The 21,649-nt window shown below is 44.4% G+C and overlaps 1 protein-coding gene across 5 annotated transcripts in view; it reads right to left on the reverse strand.

Annotated features, from left to right (window-relative positions):
• The window catches only part of LOC135520809 (sodium bicarbonate cotransporter 3-like), a 68,851-nt gene that overhangs the window by 37,966 nt on the left and 9,236 nt on the right, over positions 1–21,649 (reverse strand). For 4 of the 5 annotated variants that reach the window (XM_064946599.1, XM_064946600.1, XM_064946602.1 and 1 more), the window contains one exon: positions 4,031–4,112. In XM_064946599.1, coding sequence (XP_064802671.1) covers positions 4,031–4,112 — 82 coding nt within the window. Of the gene's footprint in view, positions 1–4,030; positions 4,113–21,649 lie in introns of those variants that run through there. The other variant, XM_064946603.1, reaches the window with a different exon arrangement.

The raw sequence follows: 21,649 nt of genomic DNA on the forward strand, positions 1-21,649 counted from the left end.
CTGATACCCCTGCAGGGTTTCCTGTCTAAAAGTACTTTGTTCCTTCCATTTACATGGATGACAGAGACACACAACAGCCCTTATAATATAACTAAAATCGTTATTGTTCCAGGCTTCCAGCTAACATCTTTATTGTATCTCTGGGCGTTCCTATGAATAAATAACATTCAGAGGTTTTCCTCTGTGGTTTCCATTAGCACCTCTGGGTTGTCAGCTGTAATGTTCTGCGCAGTAGGAGGAGTCCCTGGGCCACACACACGCACACAGCCAGTAGATAAACAATTGTCTCCATAACACTGCCGCTGGTTGGGGTCAGGTCTCCTGCAGGCTGCCAATGTCTCCACTGAGACACAGTGCACATCAATTACTATGTAGGCCTACCCCGTACCCGTGCACATCTACTCACAACTGGTGCCTCTTGAATAGAAACAAGTTATCGTTACTCATTGTGGATTTATTATTACGTGTTTTACTTTTCTATTATTATTTTCTCTGTGTGGTTAGGAAGGGCCTGTAATTAAACATTTCACTGTTGGTCTAAACCTGGTCTACGTAGCACGTGACCAATACAGTTTGACGTTACCTCCCACCTGTTACCTCCCACTATAGACAACCAGTAGTTAGAGACCAAAACTCACCATTTCCAGTCTTTCACATTTCAGAAACAATCATCTGACTTGTGAGACTAGGCTCTCAGGCAGGCTCATGATCAATGTTCCCTGCCTCAAATTATTTCCGCCACTGAGCAAATTTCAGTTATGCTGAGCACAAACGTGAACATTTTGCATTTACTGTGAACACGGGGCTGTACCCGCTTCAAGTTAGTTTTAACCGTGGCCAAGTAGGCTACCGTGGCCATTCGATCATAATGTAGTCCTACCAGAGTGGCTGTGAGACCCGGCGGTAGGATTTTACAGTGGAGGAGGCAACAACACAGAACATTATTTCTTGCCCAGAGTGACACTTTCTATTTGCAAGTGAAGATAATAACAGCCGACGAAATGTACAAGTATTTAGAAAAGAATAAACTGGATCAAATAGAGCTCTTCAAACAAAACCCAGCAGCATGCTGACCTGTCCCCTGTCCTGTCCCACAAACAATGAGGACAGGCTTCTTATGTGGAACCTTTATTTAACTAGGCAAGTCAGTTAAGAACACTACCCTGGCCAAACCCGGACGATGCTGGGACAACTGTGCACCACCCTATGGGACTCCAATCACGGCCAGTTGTGATACAGCCTGTATCACAATACCCATGATGCAACTAAAACGGGAAACCTTTACACGTATCTGGTCAATTGACATTCAGAGCACATTAAATACAGTACCATACAGACACAGTCAGATAATAAACATATGTAGTTATAGCAGCACACCTCAGTAACTATGATAAACCCATGCTTTAGAGCAGTGTTGACCAACCCCAGTCCTCCAGTACCCCCAACAGTAACCTTTTTAGTGTAACCCCGGACAAACACACCTGATTCAACTAGTCAACTAATCATCAAGCCCTCAGAGCTGTATGAGGCGTTTGTCCAGGGTTACAACAACGTTTACTGTTGGGGGTCCAGGAGGAACCAGGCTGGGAAACACTGCTTCATAGCATAAATACTCTCTGGGATATAAAAACGTACGTCCCCCGGGTTTAAGCTCCTACCGCGCCACCCGTACCATTCATTAACGATGAACAGAACCCTCTTCAAAACGAGGACATACAAGGTAATCATACACATTTCTGACCATCTACCTTCACATTTTAATTAGTAAACAATATCACATTGCATCTAGAACTTGGGATCACCAAAATGTATGACCAGAAAGAACCTATATTAATTAACAAAAAACAATTCCCGGTGCGCCAAACTAAAAACTCTTGTTACTTCTCATTCACGGATGATCGACCAACAAAAAGAACATCGCCGCCCCACATTATCGTCAACAAATGTCCTTCTCATAAACCATGTCTGGTCCTTTATCAAAGGTTTTAGATTTATGTGACAGAGTACATAGGACCATTGTCACAGTGCCCTAGGATTATGGGGAAAATGCATCCCATAACATTTTAACATAGAAATAGCTTTTGAAATAGTTGTTCCAGCCTACAGTAGCAGCAACTATGTGGTGTTCTACAATCGATGCAGCCACTGTGTGGTGTTCTACGATGCAGCCACTGTGTGGTGTTCTACGATGCAGCCACTGTGTGGTGTTCTACGATGCAGCCACTGTGTGGTGTTCTATGATACAGCCTGCAGTAGCAGCCACTGTGTGGTGTTCTATGATACAGCCTGCAGTAGCAGCCACTGTGTGGTGTTCTATGTCAGCCTACAGTAGCAGCCACTGTGTGGTGTTCTATGTCAGCCTACAGGAGCAGCCACTGTGTGGCGTTCTACAATACAGCCTACAGTAGCAGCCAGTGTGGTGTTCTACAATACAGCCTACAGTAGCAGCCAGTGTGGTGTTCTATGTCAGCCTACATTCCATGAGACTTGTGCAGCGCTGGAAATTAACCTGTTTAGCAACTTGTCCTTCAGACAAGGAGGTGACCGAAAATGTTTTATTGTGCTTTTTGATGAGGAAACCACTTTACAAATCAAAAATCATTATTTGCATACCATTATCACAGAGAGTCAGACAAAAAATGTATGCTACCATCTGCCTATTGACTACGTAGCGTATTCAAGCCCTTCTCAAAATACATCACTGCCCCTTTAAGATATATAAAAAAAAAACTCTTTACTACCTGACTGGCTTTTCAAAGATGGCTAGAAGTGTATATGTTTTGTGCTCTTGTAGGAAGCAATCACTTATCACTTGCTGAGCAGAAATTGCTATAACTATGCTAATAATGCACTAATTAGCAAAGGACATGAACAAATGTGCACATGGCTACATGCGGCTCTTCGCTTTGATCTTTGAACAATCTCAGACGGTCTTGCATAGTTAGGTTTATTTCATTATGTTGCATTTTAAAAAATGTCGATTTGGTCACAATTCCTACAGTAGAGGGAAACGTTGGTGTAAACTAACAGGGAAACTAGCAGAGTGAAGTTCAATCTCCTGAGTCTCTGCGCAGGCTGGTATTTCTTCTGCCAGGCAGTCCTGGGGAGTGGAGCACCCACACACAGCTTAGGGGGAACATTGATCATGATGTAGAACAAAACACAAGTAAATATTACTTTACAGAAGTATGGAGGTTAGGAGAGAGGAGGGACAGAGAAGCAGAAGGGGAACATGGAGGTTGGGTCTGCCTGTACCAACCGTGTGATTATGTGAATGAGTGGTAGTGTTCCAGAGAGAATGAGTGAATGAGTGTGAGAAAGAATGAAGGGGGGAGTGAAAGAGAAGGCTCTATTAAATTAGTGGAGGCTCGAGCTGCAGGCTAATCCTCAGTAATGCTGTTAGAGCAAGAACCAGGGTGGGGGGGGGGGGGGGGCAGCTAACACATTACATTCTCACACTCTACTCTACCTCATTAACCAGGGTTCCAAATTACACTGTGCTCTACCTCATTAACCAGGGGTTACACGTTACCAGGGTTCCAAATTACACTGCTCATTAACCAGGGATTACAAGTTATTAGTGTTCAAGTTCACCTCACAAAGCCTGGTCTCCCCAAACACAGTTTCTTGGGAGGGGATGCAGCTACAGCTTGTGTGTGTGTGTGTGTGTGTGTGGAAGATAAATTGTTAAGAATTCCATTGTGGATCCTATAAAGTCTGGAAATTGTGCCAGGGCTTTTCCCCTGCAGTCAGAGCTCAGTGGAATGTGGGTGGAAGCAATGCATACCTCAATCACCAGACCAAGCCAGACAAACGTGACTGAATTTCTCACGATATTACAGCGCATGAGTAAAAACACATGTGTGTGTGAGTGAGAGCATGCATTTGTAGAATCCCTCTGTCCTATGGCCATACAATGCCATTACACGTGGGCCTCCTTGATACTGCTCTGTGTATACTGTCAACATGAATAGGATCCGGGCCCATGTGATACTTTATGTGTATATATAAACACTAAAATCAGACTTACTCTCTAGCTCCTCTTTCTCAAAGTTGGTGTGAATGGTGGAGCTAGTCTTCCCCAGGTCCACCACCGCCTCATCATCGTTCCCCTGGAGACAACAAGGAGAAATTAAAACTAAACAATCTGCCCAATGAGTTTGTAAGAGAACAGAATGTACATATGGTGGAGATGCAGAGAGAAAGGACATTTATTCAGTCAATAGCCTAAATCTTCATTGTTCCCAAAGAGCAATATGTTTTAAAGCTGCAATATGTAACTGTTTGAGAGACCTGACAAAATTCACATAGAAATGTGAGTTATAGATCTGTCATTCTCACTAAGTCTAGTCTAAGAAGCGGTAGATATGGTCTATGTGCTCCATGCTTCCCGTTCTTCAGTGTCTTTTGCTTTTGGTTTTGCACACCAGCTGCAAACAATACTTCTGGTTATGGAAAATATATATTTCACAGCGGTTTAGATGGTACAATGATTCTCTACACTATACTTGCTTGTTTTATCACAAACTGAAATTAGGCAAACAATTAGAATTTTAGCAACCAGGAAATGGCGGAGGGATTTCTTCATAGTGCATCTTTAAGCATTGAAAGAATTGTACAACAACCTAGACACTAGTGTGTAGGAAGGAAATAATGAGGTACTTTAAAAAGTGGGCCTACGTAGTCACTCCTATTGACGACGCAGCACAGCACCAGAGATACACAATGGAAGAGAGTAATACAGGTCACATTGGGTGACAGTTGGAGCTGTGTGAAGTTAACTTCCTGTTCTTGGTCTTCCACTTCCTATTAGGTTACACCTTTTAACACAGCAGTCAAATTCAATAGGACTACTTAATCCAGCCATCTCACTAAGACCACACAGGCAATAGTATAATAGTAGAGCTTCATCTGCTTCAAGACTGGACCCAACAAAGAAATCATAGCTATATTCTGATAGGCTCTTAAAGAGTCATGGGAAAGACCCTGCATTTTCCATACAACTACACCATGTACAAGAACAACTCCAAACTGTCATGCTTCAGTTGATATGGGATGCCATTACCACTGCTTTTCAGGGGAAATGGAAAAAGAACCTGTGACGAGACTTCAGCTTTTGGACATTAACAAGGTGACACTCCATCTTAACTCCTCCATATTTACTGGATTGGTTGAACAGTGTAGAAGAGAACCTCCTGACAAGACCAGTATGTAGGGGGATATAGTTTCAGGTGTTTCTCTTACGCCTACTAGGTTAGATTAATAAGAGACAGTGTATCCTACGGTATCGGCCTAAACAGGAGAAAGGCCTTTGAACGCTATAGGCAAGGGGAATGACTCAGAGGGATGTCCCTGCTGAATAAAGCCTAGGCGGCTGGACACCACCTGCGGGGGTAAGCGCAGAGGTAAATATTTGTGTTGGGCACAAGCCAGCACGCCCCGAGTCCAAAGACAGGCCGTCTTAGCCACACAACACAGACACAGTGTTTAGATTTGAGTTACTTATACTTTACAAGTTGTGTTATCCAGCTCTCCAGCTTGCATTCCCTCTTGGTCTCTACATCACTCTGCATTCTCCTAACAAGGGACAATTGTTCTGTAACAGCTATGAACCCAAGAGAAGTCCAACCTGTTGGGTTTATTAGGTTTAGTCTACTACTTATTGAACTCATTGACGTAAACTCTAGGTCTATTTATTAGAGACCAACTCAACAGACAGATATTAAAGTAAGTGGCAGTTGGCAACGTTTTGCTAACTTTCTCGGCAGATCAGCCTCCTGTCACATATGATAGATGCCACTGACTGACCTGTCATTTTCATGGCTATTCTAGGCGTGGTGCACTATTTCAGGGCACTACAGCAGAGTTCAGAGTTTAAAAATGGCTGCCAAGCTTTTTTCTAGAACCAAGGTATGCCTTTTAAATAATTAGACACAAAGGGTTAAATAGACAACCACTGAACTTCTGCCCCACGGCACTTTTACATTCATGATTTTTATAGCTTGAATGTGCTGCATTAGAACATTAAAGCAAAACGTTCATGAAGTGGAAATTTATTGATTTAGCTAGTAGGGTTGCTGGGCCTGCTAGCTAAACAATATGGAAGGAACTTCTAGAGAACTACCAATTTAGCAAGTGCTGCTTCTACTGAAATAGCTAAAAGGCGATGGTTTCAGAGTAATTCAGTGGGCTTAACTTTTGGAGATCGTTTGCTTGTTATTTGGGTTCCTACCTCTTCCATCACTGGTACAGTAATAGACTCTCAAACTAAACAGTATTAAAAACCACACTGCTATGAAAAAAAGCACATGCCTATTCCCAATACAGACCAGAACACACATACCACACATGGAGTTTGGCTGCTGTGGTGGTCTTCAAATTGACAAAATTCAGATTCATAAAACACGGGACGAGATGTTAAAAACTGTCCAATGTGCCAATAGATGGAATGCACTCGCATGAGATTTGCCGTGATGTTGACAGAGTGGTATGGGAGGTTTATTTCTTAGACTCGGTTAAGATGCCAATTTTGGGACACGTCCTCAGTAGTGTGCCTTCGAATCAGTGGGTTTTTCGGCCTTTAATCACTAAACACCCTCAAAGGTGGCCAGCTAAAGGGTGATCAAGCCTTAGCTTGTGTCCCATGGCCAATTAAGATGTCCCACGGGACTATGCAAGGCAGGGGCGTCCTCTTCCCTGAGCCAGCCCTACAGCTGACCGCATACCTCATATGCCCTCCTCAAGTTGGAGGGATCTGAATTGGGTTCTCAGGTGGGGGGTCATGAAGTTATAGCCCAGCAAGGGTCCTTCCGTTTGATCCAGATCCACTGGCTGCCTCTTTCAGCTGCTTGAGAAACTGCTCTGACGGTCTGCCGCAGAGCCTGTCCATGGATTCCAAGTTCTTTCTGCAACCTGATGGTGGAAGAAGCCCTGAATCCTCTGCAATATCTCCCCAGAAGTCCATGGCTGGCAGACTCCGCAGAGTGGCGGAACCCCCTCCAACTAAAGAGCACCCAAGTCCTGCTGTAATCACTGGATGGTGAATGGGTGGTTGGAGTGGGGAATCGAGGTGGCAGTGAACGCAAATAGTCCTACAGGTCTGAGCAGATAGTCTGGGTGGGTGTCCAAATAGTCCTACAGGTCTGAGCAGACAGTCTGGGTGGGTGTCCAAATAGTCCTACAGGTCTGAGCAGACAGTCTGGGTGGGTGTCCAAATAGTCCTACAGGTCTGAGCAGCCAGTCTGCGTGGGTGTCCAAATAGTCCTACAGGTCTGAGCAGCCAGTCTGGGTGGGTGTCCAAATAGTCCTACAGGTCTGAGCAGACAGTCTGGGTGGGTGTCCAAATAGTCCTACAGGTCTGAGCAGCCAGTCTGGGTGGGTGTCCAAATAGTCCTACAGGTCTGAGCAGACAGTCTGCGTGGGTGTCCAAATAGTCCTACAGGTCTGAGCAGACAGTCTGGGTGGGTGCCCAAATAGGCCTTGAATGTGTGTAAGTACACGTGTTCACAATTTGCATCTGCTTTCAGGAGTGTGGTCCAAATATATTTTTATTTTTAGCTGTGGGTGTGTCCTGAGAGCTGCTTTAAAAAGGGTGGGGGCACCCACACAAATTAAAAACAGCATGTGGGGCACGGGGGGCAGCTGGTCTGGAGGTCAGATGTAAAATCAGTCCACGTGCCACATTTGGGGTGCTAATAAAATCAATCCAGAATTATTTTACAGTTAAAAAGCTAGGCTACATGGGATTTGGAACATTAGGTTATACTAAATGTAGGTTTCTGCACCCAAAATGTAAGACATTCGTCGGGAAGATAGATTGTTGCACTTGAAGCATTTGTACATGGGATATTGTTAACTGTTTTGTACCTATCAAATCCAACGTGGAGGGATATTTAGGTTGTTTTATGCTAGTTTGCTAGACCACTAGCCAGAATCAAAAATGTGTGCAGTTATGTACAGCGCATTTGGGAAAGTATTCAGACACCTTGACTTAACCCACATTTTGTTACGTTAGAGCCTTACTCTAAAATGGATTAAATTCAGTTTTTTTTTCTCAGCAATTTAAACACAATACCCCATTATGACAAAGCGAAAACAGGTTTTTAGAAATAAAGGAAATACCTTATTTTACATAAGTATTAGGCCCTTTGCTATGAGACTCGAAATTGAGCTCAGGTGCATCCGGTTTTCATTAATCATCCTTGAGATATTCCTACAACTTCAGTGGATTGGACATGATTTGGAAAGCACACATCTGTCTATAGAAAAGGTCCCACAGTTGACACTGCATGTCAAAGCAAAAACCAAGCTATGAGGTCGAAGGAATTGTCAGAAGAGCTTCGAGACAGGATTGTGTCAAGGCACAGATCATGGGAAGGGTAACAACATATTTCTGCAGCATTGAAGATCCCCAAGAAGACAGTGGCCTCCATTCTTAAATTGAAGACGTTTGGAACCACCAAGATTCTTCCTAGCGCTGGCCGGCCAGCCAAACTGAGCAATCAGGGGAGAAGGGCTTTGGTCAGGGAGGTGACCAAGAACCCGATGGTCACTCTGGCAGAGCTCTAGAATTCCTCTGTCGAGATGGGATTCCAGAAGGACAACCATCTCTGCAGCACTCCACCAATCAGGACTTTATGGTAGAGTGGCCAGACGGAAGCCACTCCTCAGAAAGGCACGACGGCCCGCTTTGAGTTTGCCAAAAGGCACCTAAAGGACTCACCATGAGAAACAAGATTCTCTGGTCTGATGAAATCAAGATTGAACTCTGTGGCCTGAATGCCAAGTGTCACGTCTGGAGGAAACCAGGTACAATCCCTATGGTGAAAGATAGTGGCAACATCATGCTGTGGGGGTGGTTTTCAGAAGCAGAGACAGAAACTAGTCAGGATCGAGATTCTATAGTCAAGTCATCAGACTGCTAAACAGCAATCCCGAACTCAGAGGCTGCTGCCTACATTGAGACCCAATCACTGGACACTTTAATGGATCACTAGTCACTTTAAACAATGCCACTTTAAATAATGTTTACATTACTCATATCACATTGATATACCATATTTTATACCATCTACTACACCTTGCCCATGTCGCTCGGCCATCGCTCATCCTTATATGTACATATTCTCATTCACCCTTTTAGATGAGTGTATTAGGTAGTTGGGAAATTGTTAGATTACTTGTTAGAGATTACTGCATTGTCGGAACGAGAAGCACAAGCATTTCGCTACACTCGCATTAACATCTGCTAACCATATGTAGGTGACCAATAAAATTTGAGAATTTGAGAATGATGAACGGAGCAAAGTACAGAGAGATCCTTGATGAAAATCTGCTCCACAGCGCTCAGGACCTCAGACTGGGGCAAAGGTTCACCTTTCAACAGGAAAATGACCCTAAGCACACAGCCAAGATAACGCAGGAGTGGCTTCGGGAACAGGTCTCTGAATGTCCTTGAGTGGCCCAGCCAGAACCTGAACATCTCTGGAGAGACCTGAAAATAGCTCTGCAGGAACGCTCCCCATCCAGAAGAATGGGAGAAACTCCCAAAATACAGGTGTGCCAACTTGTAGTGTCATACCCAAGAAGACGAGGCTGTAATCACTGCCAAAGGTGCTCCAAAGTACTGAGTAAAGGGTATGAATACTTATGTAAATGTGGTTGATAAATTATAAAAATAAACTTCGGTAAAAACATTACTAATTTCATTATAGTACAACGGTCTGATTTGTTTTAGCAATTTCTTCTTTAGCTACATAGCCGTCTTTGTAACAAAGATAATTGGTATTGTAACGTAGTCTACACTGATTGCCCAGCATGCTAACGTCCACCGTCTACTAGCAAAAACTATTACATTATACTCAATTAGTGTAGTGTTAGCTAGCTACATAGTTGTCTTTGCTGTCTTCGTATCCAAGATAATTGTGTAGTTTAGAGTGTGTAGACTTAGAGTGATTATCTTAATTTACCGAAGCTAGCCAGCTATTTGTCGTCCTTAAGAGACACTAGCTAGCTAGCCAACGTCACCGCATAGAAAAAAGTCAACATTCCGGGTCCACAGGTAGTATCACATTTTCATTTCACTTCATTACAGTACAACGGTTTGATTTGTTTGATCGTAGCAGTCATAAGTTTGTATCTAAGACAATACTCATTCAAGGATTTTTCAGGTTATTAGCCAGCTATTGTCTACTTTTGTAGTAATCAACACTGCTAGAGCCAGACATCAGCAGCACTGTAGAAACTAACACATATGGAGACTTGATTAGTGTAGTGTCAACAACGCAGCCACTGCCAGCTAGCCTACAAAGTCAACAACGCAGCCACTGCCAGCTAGCCTACTCCAGCAGTACTGTATCATTTCAATAATTTTAGTCAATAAGATTCTTGCTACGTAAGCTTAACTTTCTGAACATTCGAGACGTGTAGTCCACTTGTCATTCCAATCTCCTTTGCATTAGCGTAGCCTCTTCTGTAGCCTGTCAACTATGTGTCTATCTATCCCTATCTGCACAGACCATACAAACGCTCCACACCGCGTGCCACCCTAATCTGGTGGTCCCAGCGCGCACGACCCACGTGGAGTTCCAGGTCTCCGGTAGCCTCTGGAACTGCCGATCTGCGGCCAACAAGGCAGAGTTCATGCCTATGCCTCCCTCCAAACTTCTTGGCACTGACGGAAACATGGATCACCACAGATAACACTGCTACTCCTACTGCTCTCTCTTTGTCCGCCCACGTGTCTCGCACACCCCGAGAGCTTCTGGTCAGCGGGGTGGTGGCACCGGGATCCTCATCTCTCCCAAGTGGTCATTCTCTCTTTCTCCCCTTACCCATCTGTCTATCGCCTCCTTTGAATTCCATGCTGTCACAGTTACCAGCCCTTTCAAGCTTAACATCCTTATCATTTATCGCCCTCCAGGTTCCCTCAGAGAGTTCATCAATGAGCTTGATGCCTTGATAAGCTCCTTTCCTGAGGACGGCTCACCTCTCACAGTCCTGGGTGACTTTAACCTCCCCACGTTACCTTTGACTCATTCCTCTCTGCCTCCTTCTTTCCACTCCTCTCCTCTTTTGACCTCACCCTCTCACCTTCCCCCTACTCACAAGGCAGGCAATACGCCGACCTCATCTTTACTAGATGCTGTTCTTCCACTAACCTCATTGCAACTCCCCTCCAAGTCTCCGACCACTACCTTGTATCCTTTTCCCTCTCGCTCTCATCCAACACTTCCCACACTGCCCCTACTCGGATGGTATGTGTCCCAATCGCTCTCTCTCCCCCGCTACTCTCTCCTCTTCCATCCTATCATCTCTTCCCTCTGCTCAAACCTTCTCCAACCTATCTCCTGATTCTGCCTCCTCAACCCTCCTCTCTTCCCTTTCTGCATCCTTTGACTCTCTATGTCCCCTATCCTCCAGGCCGGCTGGTCCTCCCCTCCCGCTCCGTGGCTCGACGACCATTGCGAGCTCACAGAACAGGGTAAGCCGAGCGGAAATGGAGGAAAACCGCCTCCTGCGGACCTGGCATCCTTTCACTCCCTCCTCTCTACATTTTCCTCCTCTGTCTCTGCTGCTAAAGCCACTTTCTACCACTCTAAATTCCAAGCATCTGCCTCTAACCCTAGGAAGCTCTTTGCCACCTTCTCCTCCCTCCTGAATCCTCCTCCCCCTCCCCCCCCTCCTCCCCTCTGCAGATGACGTCAACCATTTTGAAAAGAAGGTCGACGACATCCGATCCTCGTTTGCTAAGTCAAACGACACCGCTGGTTCTGCTCACACTGCCCTACCCTGTGCTCTGACCTCTTTCTCCCCTCTCTCTCCAGATGAAATTTTGTGACGGCCGGCCGCCCAACAACCTGCCCGCCTGACCCTATCCCCCCCTCTTCTCCAGACCATTTCCGGAGACCTTCTCCCTTACCACCTCGCTCATCAACTCATCCCTGACCGCTGGCTACGTCCCTTCCGTCTTCAAGAGAAGAGTTGCACCCCTTCTGAAAAAACCTACACGATCCCTCCGATGTCAACAACTACAGACCAGTATCCCTTCTTTCTTTTCTCTCCAAAACTCTTGAACGTGCCGTCCTTGGCCAGCTCTCCCGCTATCTCTCAGAATGACCTTCTTGATCCAAATCAGTCAGGTTTCAAGACTAGTCATTCAACTGAGACTGCTCTTCTCTGTATCACGGAGGCGCTCCGCACTGCTAAAGCTAACTCTCTCTCCTCTGCTCTCATCCTTCTAGACCTATCGGCTGCCTTCGATACTGTGAACCATCAGATCCTCCTCTCCACCCTCTCCGAGTTGGGCATCTCCGGCGCGGCCCACGCTTGGATTGCGTCCTACCTGACAGGTCGCTCGTACCAGGTGGCGTGGCGAGAATCTGTCTCCTCGCCACGCGCTCTCACCACTGGTGTCCCCCAGGGCTCTGTTCTAGGCCCTCTCCTATTCTCGATATACACCAAGTCACTTGGCTCTGTCATGACCTCACATGGTCTCTCCTATCATTGCTATGCAGACGACACAATTAATCTTCTCCTTTCCCCCTTCTGATGACCAGAATCGCATCTCTGCATGTCTGGCAGACATATCAGTGTGGATGACGGATCACCACCTCAAGCTGAACCTCGGCAAGACGGAGCTGCTCTTCCTCCCGGGGAAGGACTGCCCGTTCCATGATCTCGCCATCACGGTTGACAACTCCATTGTGTCCTCCTCCCAGAGCGCTAAGAACCTTGGCGTGATCCTGGACAACACCCTGTCGTTCTCAACTAACATCAAGGCGGTGGCCCGTTCCTGTAGGTTCATGCTCTACAACATCCGCAGAGTACGACCCTGCCTCACACAGGAAGCGGCGCAGGTCCTAATCCAGGCACTTGTCATCTCCCGTCTGGATTACTGCAACTCGCTGTTGGCTGGGCTCCCTGCCTGTGCCATTAAACCCCTACAACTCATCCAGAACGCCGCAGCCCGTCTGGTGTTCAACCTTCCCAAGTTCTTCACGTCACCCCGCTCCTCCGCTCTCTCCACTGGCTTCCAGTTGAAGCTCGCATCCGCTACAAGACCATGGTGCCACGGAGCTGTGAGGGGAACGGCACCGCAGTACCTCCAGGCTCTGATCAGGCCCTACACCCAAACAAGGGCACTGCGTTCATCCACCTCTGGCCTTCGCCTCCCTACCACTGAGGAAGTACAGTTCCCGCTCAGCCCAGTCAAAACTGTTCGCTGCTCTGGCCCCCCAATGGTGGAACAAACTCCCTCACGACGCCAGGACAGCGGAGTCAATCACCACCTTCCGGAGACACCTGAAACCCCACCTCTTTAAGGAATACCTAAGATAGGATAAAGTAATCCTTCTCACCCCCCCCCCTTAAATGATTTAGATGCACTATTGTAAAGTGGCTGTTCCACTGGATGTCATAAGGTGAATTCACCAATTTGTAAGTCGCTCTGGATAAGAGCGTCTGCCAAATGACTTAAATGTATAAAAAATAAACTAAATACCTGTTTTTGCTTTGTCATTATGGGGTATTGTGTGTAGATTGATGAGGGAAAAAAACTATTTAATCCATTTTAGAATTAGGCTGTAACATAATGTTGAAAAAGGGGTCTGAATACTTTCTGAAGGCACTGTAAACTAAGAAACACCAGCGAGCCAGTCAAATAAAAAAGTGGGTCTGTCAATCAGCCTAAACACATCCCAACAGTCAAGTTTGGACAACTACTCATTCAAGGATGTTTCATTATTTTTACTATTCTACATTGTAGAATAATAGAAGACATCACAAGTATGAAATAACACATATGGAGAGCTGTCATCATGGCAACAAGTTGCTACTTTTTTTGGTTACTACATGATTCCACATGTTCTTCATAGCTCGTCTTCACTATTATTCTACAATGTAGAACATAGTACAAATAAAGAAAAACCCTGGAATGAGTAGGTGTGACCAAACTGACTGGTGCAATATATAACTGTTAAGTTAACTAATATGTGCCAAATAAATTCTCTCCAGCTGGGCGTTGCTAACTTGCTAATGTTAGCTAAGTGGCTAACATGTTAGCTTGCAAGATCAAGCTTCTTGGTAAGAGCAGCAGAGAACATCTCCTCCGGGATTAAGATCCCTGCTCCCTAACATTTGTTTTGTGCATGCTGAAAACTGTGTTTTGAGATACTTGCATAACTTTATGAGCTGGGTTGTCTGTCCTAGTAGTAAATGTTTGCATGCGCTCGTTAGCACTTACCTAGCATCCTCTATAAGAATTCCTTAGTACCTATAGCATTCTGGTAAGTGACATTTTGGGTCTTTTTCTACGTACATTTTTTAAATAGCGCCCCTTGTGTGCACTTCCAGTAATACCATATATCCCGGGATGGCACAGGCATGGCATGAAGGTATGGACATCTGGATACCACCCAACCCTCGGAAGAAAGTGAAAGCAATAAGCTACAGTGAGCTACCGTCAGAATCCAAAGTGTCCTCAAGTGCCCTGTGACCCGACGCTGACATCTGTCATCCTCCATACACAGAGCCGTCCAAGGTACTGCATCACAGTTTAAGAGGAGTCACTGTAGTCCCTGGTTCAAATCCAGACTGAATCACATCCGGCTGTGATTGGGAGTTCCATAGCGCGGCACACAATTGGCCCAACGTCGTCCAGGTTTGGCCGAGGTAGGCAGTCATTGTAAATAAGAATTTGTTCTTAACTGACTTGCCTAGCTAAATTAAGGTTAAATTTAAAAAACAATTTTTATTTTATATAACACAATGTAGAAGGAAACAGATGGCTTTGATAAATCAAGACAGGTGACTCTATTCATCGGTTTTAAATTTCTCACACACAAAAAACAAATAATCTTTAGGCTCCATGGTGGCACAAAACACACAGTCAGACAATCCATGGGAGGGCGAGGGCCCAGGAAGCAGAGCATTCTTCTGGGAATAATGTCTGGAGGGTTGACAAGTCTGGGTCTGGGTAATGCCACGGTAATAGTGACACAGACTCGGATGTTACTTTAAAAGTATGCCAAAAAAATTACATTGATTGTAAAGTTAAACAAACCATACAACTCTATGCAAAAGGACTACTTTTAACAATTTCCAATAAGGGCTGTAACGGTTCACCAAACCCATGGTTCGGTACGTATTATGGTTTTGGGGGGGTCACGGTTTGGATCGGTTTCAGTACAGCAGGAAAATGAAATGCCATTCACAATGTTCTTGGCATTGTCTCTTGTGACAGGATTGTTATGTTGGGCCTCTCAAGTTTCCACTGTGATGCTGCGTTTGTAACCATGTGGGAGGTGGGGAATGTATCAGTTGTGATGTTGTAAATACCAGCTGAATGCATTCATGTCATTTGAACTGGTTGAGAAAGCTGGTTGGCTTAATGGCCAACAAGCTGCGTCAACCATAAACTAATAGTACAGCTATTATGATTGTAACAAAACTATTAAAAAAATAAAAAGCAATCTATTTAACTGCCAAAAATGCTGTTAGAGGCCATTTCCTTACTGGGTGACATCAGAGGTCACCATGTGGGAGAAAAATGTATGGAGTCAACTAGTGTAAGTTGCTCTGGATAAGAGCTTCTGCTAAATGACAAAAATGTATGTAAGTGGGTGCTCCGGATTAAAGACAAGTTTCACACTAGTAATTACCAGTTGGAGGGCCATTCAAATCTAATTTTATTAGTCACATGCACTGAACAAATGCATACTTACGAGTCCCTAACCAACAATGCAGTTTAAAAAAAGAAGAAATAAAAGTAATTAAAGAGCAGCAGTAAAATAACAATAGCGAGACTATACAGTGGATATTGGATATTTCAAACTTTAACAAATCAAAAACTGAAAAATTGGGCGTGCAAAATTATTCAGCCCCTTTACTTTCAGTGCAGCAAACTCTCTCCAGAAGTTCAGTGAGGATCTCTGAATGATCCAATGTTGACCTAAATGACTAATGATGATAAATACAATCCACCTGTGTGTAATCAAGTCTCCGTATAAATGCACCTGCACTGTGATAGTCTCAGAGGTCCGTTAAAAGCGCAGAGAGCATCATGAAGAACAAGGAACACACCAGGCAGGTCCGAGATACTGTTGTGAAGAAGTTTAAAGCCCTATTTGGATACAAAAAGATTTCCCAAGCTTTAAATATCCCAAGGAGCACTGTGCAAGCGATAATATTGAAATGGAAGGAGTATCAGACCACTGCAAATCTACCAAGACCTGGCCGTCCCTCTAAACTTCCAGCTCATACAAGGAGAAGACTGATCAGAGATGCAGCCAAGAGGCCCATGATCACTCTGGATGAACTGCAGAGATCTACAGCTGAGGTGGGAGACTCTGTCCATAGGACAACAATCAGTCATATATTGCACAAATCTGGCCTTTATGGAAGAGTGGCAAGAAGAAAGCCATTTCTTAAAGATATCCATAAAAAGTGTTGTTTAAAGTTTGCCACAAGCCACCTGGGAGACACACCAAACATGTGGAAGAAGGTGCTCTGGTCAGATGAGACCAAAATTGAACTTTTTGGCAACAATGCAAAACGTTATGTTTGGCGTAAAAGCAACACAGCTCATCACCCTGACCACACCATCCCCACTTTCAAACATGGTGGTGGCAGCATCATGGTTTGGGCCTGCTTTTCTTCAGCAGGGACGATGGTTAAAATTGATGGGAAGATGGATGGAGCCAAATACAGGACCATTCTGGAAGGAAACCTGATGGAGTCTGCAAAAGACCTGAGACTGGGACGGAGATTTGTCTTCCAACAAGACAATGATCCAAAACATAAAGCAAAATCTACAATGGAATGGTTCAAAAATAAACATATCCAGGTGTTAGAATGGCCAAGTCAAAGTCCAGACCTGAATCCAATCGAGAATCTGTGGAAAGAACTGAAAACTGCTGTTCACAAATGCTCTCCATCCAACCTCACTGAGCTCGAGCTGTTTTGCAAGGAGGAATGGGAAAAAATGTCAGTCTCTCGATGTGCAAAACTGATAGACATACCCCAAGCGACTTACAGCTGTAATCGCAGCAAAAGGTGGCGCTACAAAGTATTAACTTAAGGGGGCTGAATAATTTTGCACACCCAATTTTTCAGTTTTTGATTTGTTAAAAAAGTTTGAAATATCCAATAAATGTCGTTCCTCTTCATGATTGTGTCCCACTTGTTGTTGATTCTTCACAAAAAATACAGTTTTATATCTTTATGTTTGAAGCCAGAAATATGGCAAAAGGTCGCAAAGTTCAAGGGGGCCGAATACTTTCGCAAGGCACTGTATACAGGGGGGGTACCGGTACAGAGTCAATGTGCGGGGACAACGGTTAGTTGAGGTAATATGTACATGTAGGTAGAGTTATTAAATACATAGATGATAACAACAGAGTGTAGCAGCGGTGTAAAAGAGGGGGCAACACAAATAGACTCGCAAATCAAATAGCCATTTGATTAGGTGGAGGACTCTTATGGCTTGGGGGTAGAAGCTGTAAAGAAGCCTCTTGGGCCTAGACTTGGCGCTCCTGTACCACTTTCCGTGCTTTAGCAGATAGAACAGTCTATGACTAGGGTGGCTGGAGTCTGACAATTTTACAGCACAGTTCAGTTCAGCATAGTTCAGTACAGGATACAGACCTTAGTGTACAAAACATTAAGAACACCTTCATAATATTGAGTTGCACACCCTTTTTGCCCTCAGAACAGTCCGTTGGGGAATGGACTCTACGAGGTGTCCAAAGCATTCCACATGGATGCTGGCCCATGTTGACTCCAAAGCTTCCCACAGTTGTGTCAAATTGGCTGGATGTCCTTTGGGTGGTGGACCATTGTTAATACAAACATGAAACTGTTGAGCGTGAAATACCCAGCAACCTTGCAGTTCTTGACACAAACCGGTGCGCCTGACACCTACTACCATACCCCGTTCAAAGGCACTTAAATATTTTGTCTTGGCCATTCACCCTCTCAATGGCACACATACACACGCCGCGTCTCAATTGTCTCAAGGCTTAACAAAATTATTTAAACCCGTCTACTCCCACTACACTGATTGACGTGGATTTAATAAATGACATCAATAAGGGATCATAGCTTTCACCTGGATTCACCTGGTCAGTCTCATGGAAAGGGTAGGTGTCAATAAGAGGTGGGAGAGGTGACATTAACGAGAGGGAGTTAGATTGTCCAGACTGTTTTTCACAACTCGTGCTTTGACCACCATGTGACAGAGAAGAAAAAACAGTTATGAGCTCAACATAACAGTATGCCAGTGGAAGAGAGGACAGTTGGCAGGTGACCCACAGTTGGTTTGTGACTACTATGAATTTCCATTGTAGTCAATTCAATTGCAGTCATTCCGTTAGGGCCCGATTCCGACCTGAAGTGCGCTTAAATGGAATGCAATTCCCTATTTAATGTACTTTTTTCTATGAGTATTCTGACCTTGAACTTAAGCATGACAATAGCGTGCTATTCACCTGCTATACGTTTTGGGTCAAGATCTAATAAAAAGTGAAACATTAAGTTATCCTTTTCAGATAAAACTATACTAAATGTATTCACGCACAAAATGGGTTAGGGTTACGTGAATGAAGGGCTACAGTAGCCTCAACAGCACTCTGGGGTAGTACCATGGTGTAGCCAGAGGACAGCTAGCTTCCATCCTCCTCTGGGTACATTGACTTCAATACAACACCTAGCAGGCTCATGGTTCTTGCACAGTGATTATGACAACTTCCGGAAGACGTCACGGTCACACACAGACAGCTGTGTGACCATTCCACAAGCGAAGGAAAAAGGTGAGAGGAGGAGAACGTGTAGATGCGAGAAGGAATTATACAACGAGAAAAGTGATAATGCTGTTTCTATGTGGCTACTATGAAAGTGAACTGTTTGAAGGTGCTCATGTCGATTCTGTTGAAAATAATTTCTTAAAAACAGAAGCAAACTGAACGGGAATAAGCATTACTGGATTTGTCCAATAGAAACTCTTGTTTGTAACTAATGATTACACATGGCAGATGTAGGCAAGAGTGTGCAAGGCATTTATTTTAAACGAGGCAAGTCCGTTAAGAACAAATTCTTATTTACAATGACGGCCTACCCCGGCCAAACCCAGACGACAAGCAGAGGTAACGTTAGCTAGATGACTAAATACCGCAGAGGCTAACGTTCAGACCCCTTCCCTTTTCCCACATTTTGTTATAGCCTAATTCTAAAATGGATTACATTTATTTTTGTTCCATCCATCTACACACAATACCCCATAATGACAAAGCAAAAAAACAGGTTTAGAATTTTTTTGCAAATGTATATATATTTTTTTAAACTGAACAAAAACGGAAATATTTACATAAGTATTCAGACCTTTTACTCAGTACTTTGTTGAAGCACCTTTGGCAGCGATTACAGCTTAGAGTCTTCTTGGGTATGACACTACAAGCTTGGCACACCTGTATTTGGGGAGTTTCTCCCATTGTTCTCTACAGATCCTCTCAAGCTCTATCAGGTTGGATGGGGAGTGTCGCTGCACAGCTTTTTTCAGGTCTGTCCAGAGATGTTCGATCAGGTTCAAGTCCGGGCTCTGGCTGGGCCACTCAAGGACATTCAGAGACTTGTCCCGATGCCACTCCTGTGTTGTCTTGGCTGTGTGCTTGGGGTCATTGTCCTGTTGGAAGGTGAACCTTCACCCCAGTCCGAGGTCATCATCAAGGAGCTCTCTGTTTCCCTCGATCCTAACTAGTTTCCCAGTTCCTGCCGCTGAAGTCCCTGTCGTTACCCGGACTATTTGCATCGTGTGCCCCCCCAGGCCCTCTTTTACGCTGCTGCTACTCTCTGTTCATCTTATATGCAGTCACTTTAACTATACATTCATGTACATACTACCTAACCAACCAGTGCTCCCGCACATTGGCTAACCGGGCTATCTGCATTGTGTCCCACCACCCACCAACCCCTCTTTTTACACTTCTGCTACTCTCTGTTCATCATATATGCATAGTAACTTTAACAACACCTACATGTACATACTACCTCAATAAGCCTGACTAGTAGGTGTCTGTTAGATCTGAAAAACAGTCCCACAGCATGATGATGCCACTACGCTTCACCGCAGGTGATGAAGGGTGCCTGGTTTCCTCCAGATGTGACACTTGGCATTCAGGCCAAAGAGTTCAATCTTGATTTCATCAGACCAGAGAATCTTGTTTTGCATGGTCAGAGTCCTTTAAGTGACTTTTAGCAAATTCTAGGCAGGCTTTTATGTGCCTTTTACTGAAGAGTGGCTTCCGTCTGGCCACTCTACCATAAAGTCCTGATTGGTGGAGTGCTGCAGAGATGGTTGTCCTTCTGGAAGGTTCTCTTATCCCCACAGAGGAACTCTAGCGCTCCTTCAGAGTGACCATCGGGTTCTTGGTCACCTCCCCGACCAAGGCCCTTCTCCCCAGATTGCTCAGTTTGGCTGAACGGCCAGCTCTAGGAAGAGTCTTGGTGGTTCCAAACTTCTTCCATTTAAGAATGATGGAGGCCACTGTGTTCTTGGGGACCTTCAATGCTGCAGAAATGTTTTGGTACCCTTCCTCAGATCTATGCCTCGATGCAATTCTGACTCGGAGGTCTACGGACAAGTCCGTCAACCTCATTGCTTAGTTTATGCTCTGAGATGTGCTGTCATCTGTGGGGCCTTATATAGACGTGTGTGTGTGTGCGCGCGCGCCGTTCCAAATCATGTCCAACCAATTGAATTTACCATCGGTGGACTCCAATGAAGTTGTAGAAACATCTCAAGGATGATCAATGGAAACAGGATGCACCCGAGCTCAATTTTGAGTCTCATAGCAAAGGGTCTAAATACTTATGTAAATAAGGTATCCTTCATATTTTTAATACATTTCCAAATATTTCTAAAAACCTGTTTTCACTTTGTTATTATAGGGCAATGTGTATAGATTGGGGAATCTTTTTAAAGATTTAAACCATCTTAGATGGGCTGTAATGTAACAAAATCTGGCTAAAGTGAAGGGGTCTGAATATTTTCCAAATGCACTGTGTGTTCTATTTGCATAGTCCAATCCCATCAACATCAAGCTCAGCACAAGGAACTAGTGTAAGTCACCTTTGCTAAATCTTTCCATGACTCCATGATGAGAAAATAAATATACTGGAGCTAGGCATAAACATGGTCTGTGTTTAGTTGGTGTGTTAGAAGTAGGCTACATCTTCTACTGTAGTATGGAGGATTAGTTGATTATTAAGTCTAAATTGGAGAAAAGCAGAGTTATTAGTAAGGAGGGGTTGGTGTGGGTGACTAACAGGCGTCTGTTGGGGGTGGGTATTTTGTGTGAAGGTTAGTCAGCATGAGTCACTCACTTTGACATGTGGGGGATTGGTGGATATACTGTGCATTCTGAAAGTATTCAAACCCCTCGACTTTCCCCAATTTTGATATCTATATCTAACACACAGACAGCGAAAACAGGTTTTTAGAAAACTCCCAGCTATCTTTTTTTATTTTACCTTTATTTAACTAGGCAAGTCAGTTAAGAACAAATTTTTATTTTCAATGACAGCCGAGGAACAGTGGGTTAACTGCCTGTTCAAGGGCAGAACGACAGATTTTGTACCTTGTCAGCTCGGGGATTTG

This window comes from Oncorhynchus masou, chromosome 29, assembly GCF_036934945.1.
Source record: "Oncorhynchus masou masou isolate Uvic2021 chromosome 29, UVic_Omas_1.1, whole genome shotgun sequence".
Lineage (NCBI taxonomy): Eukaryota > Metazoa > Chordata > Actinopteri > Salmoniformes > Salmonidae > Oncorhynchus > Oncorhynchus masou.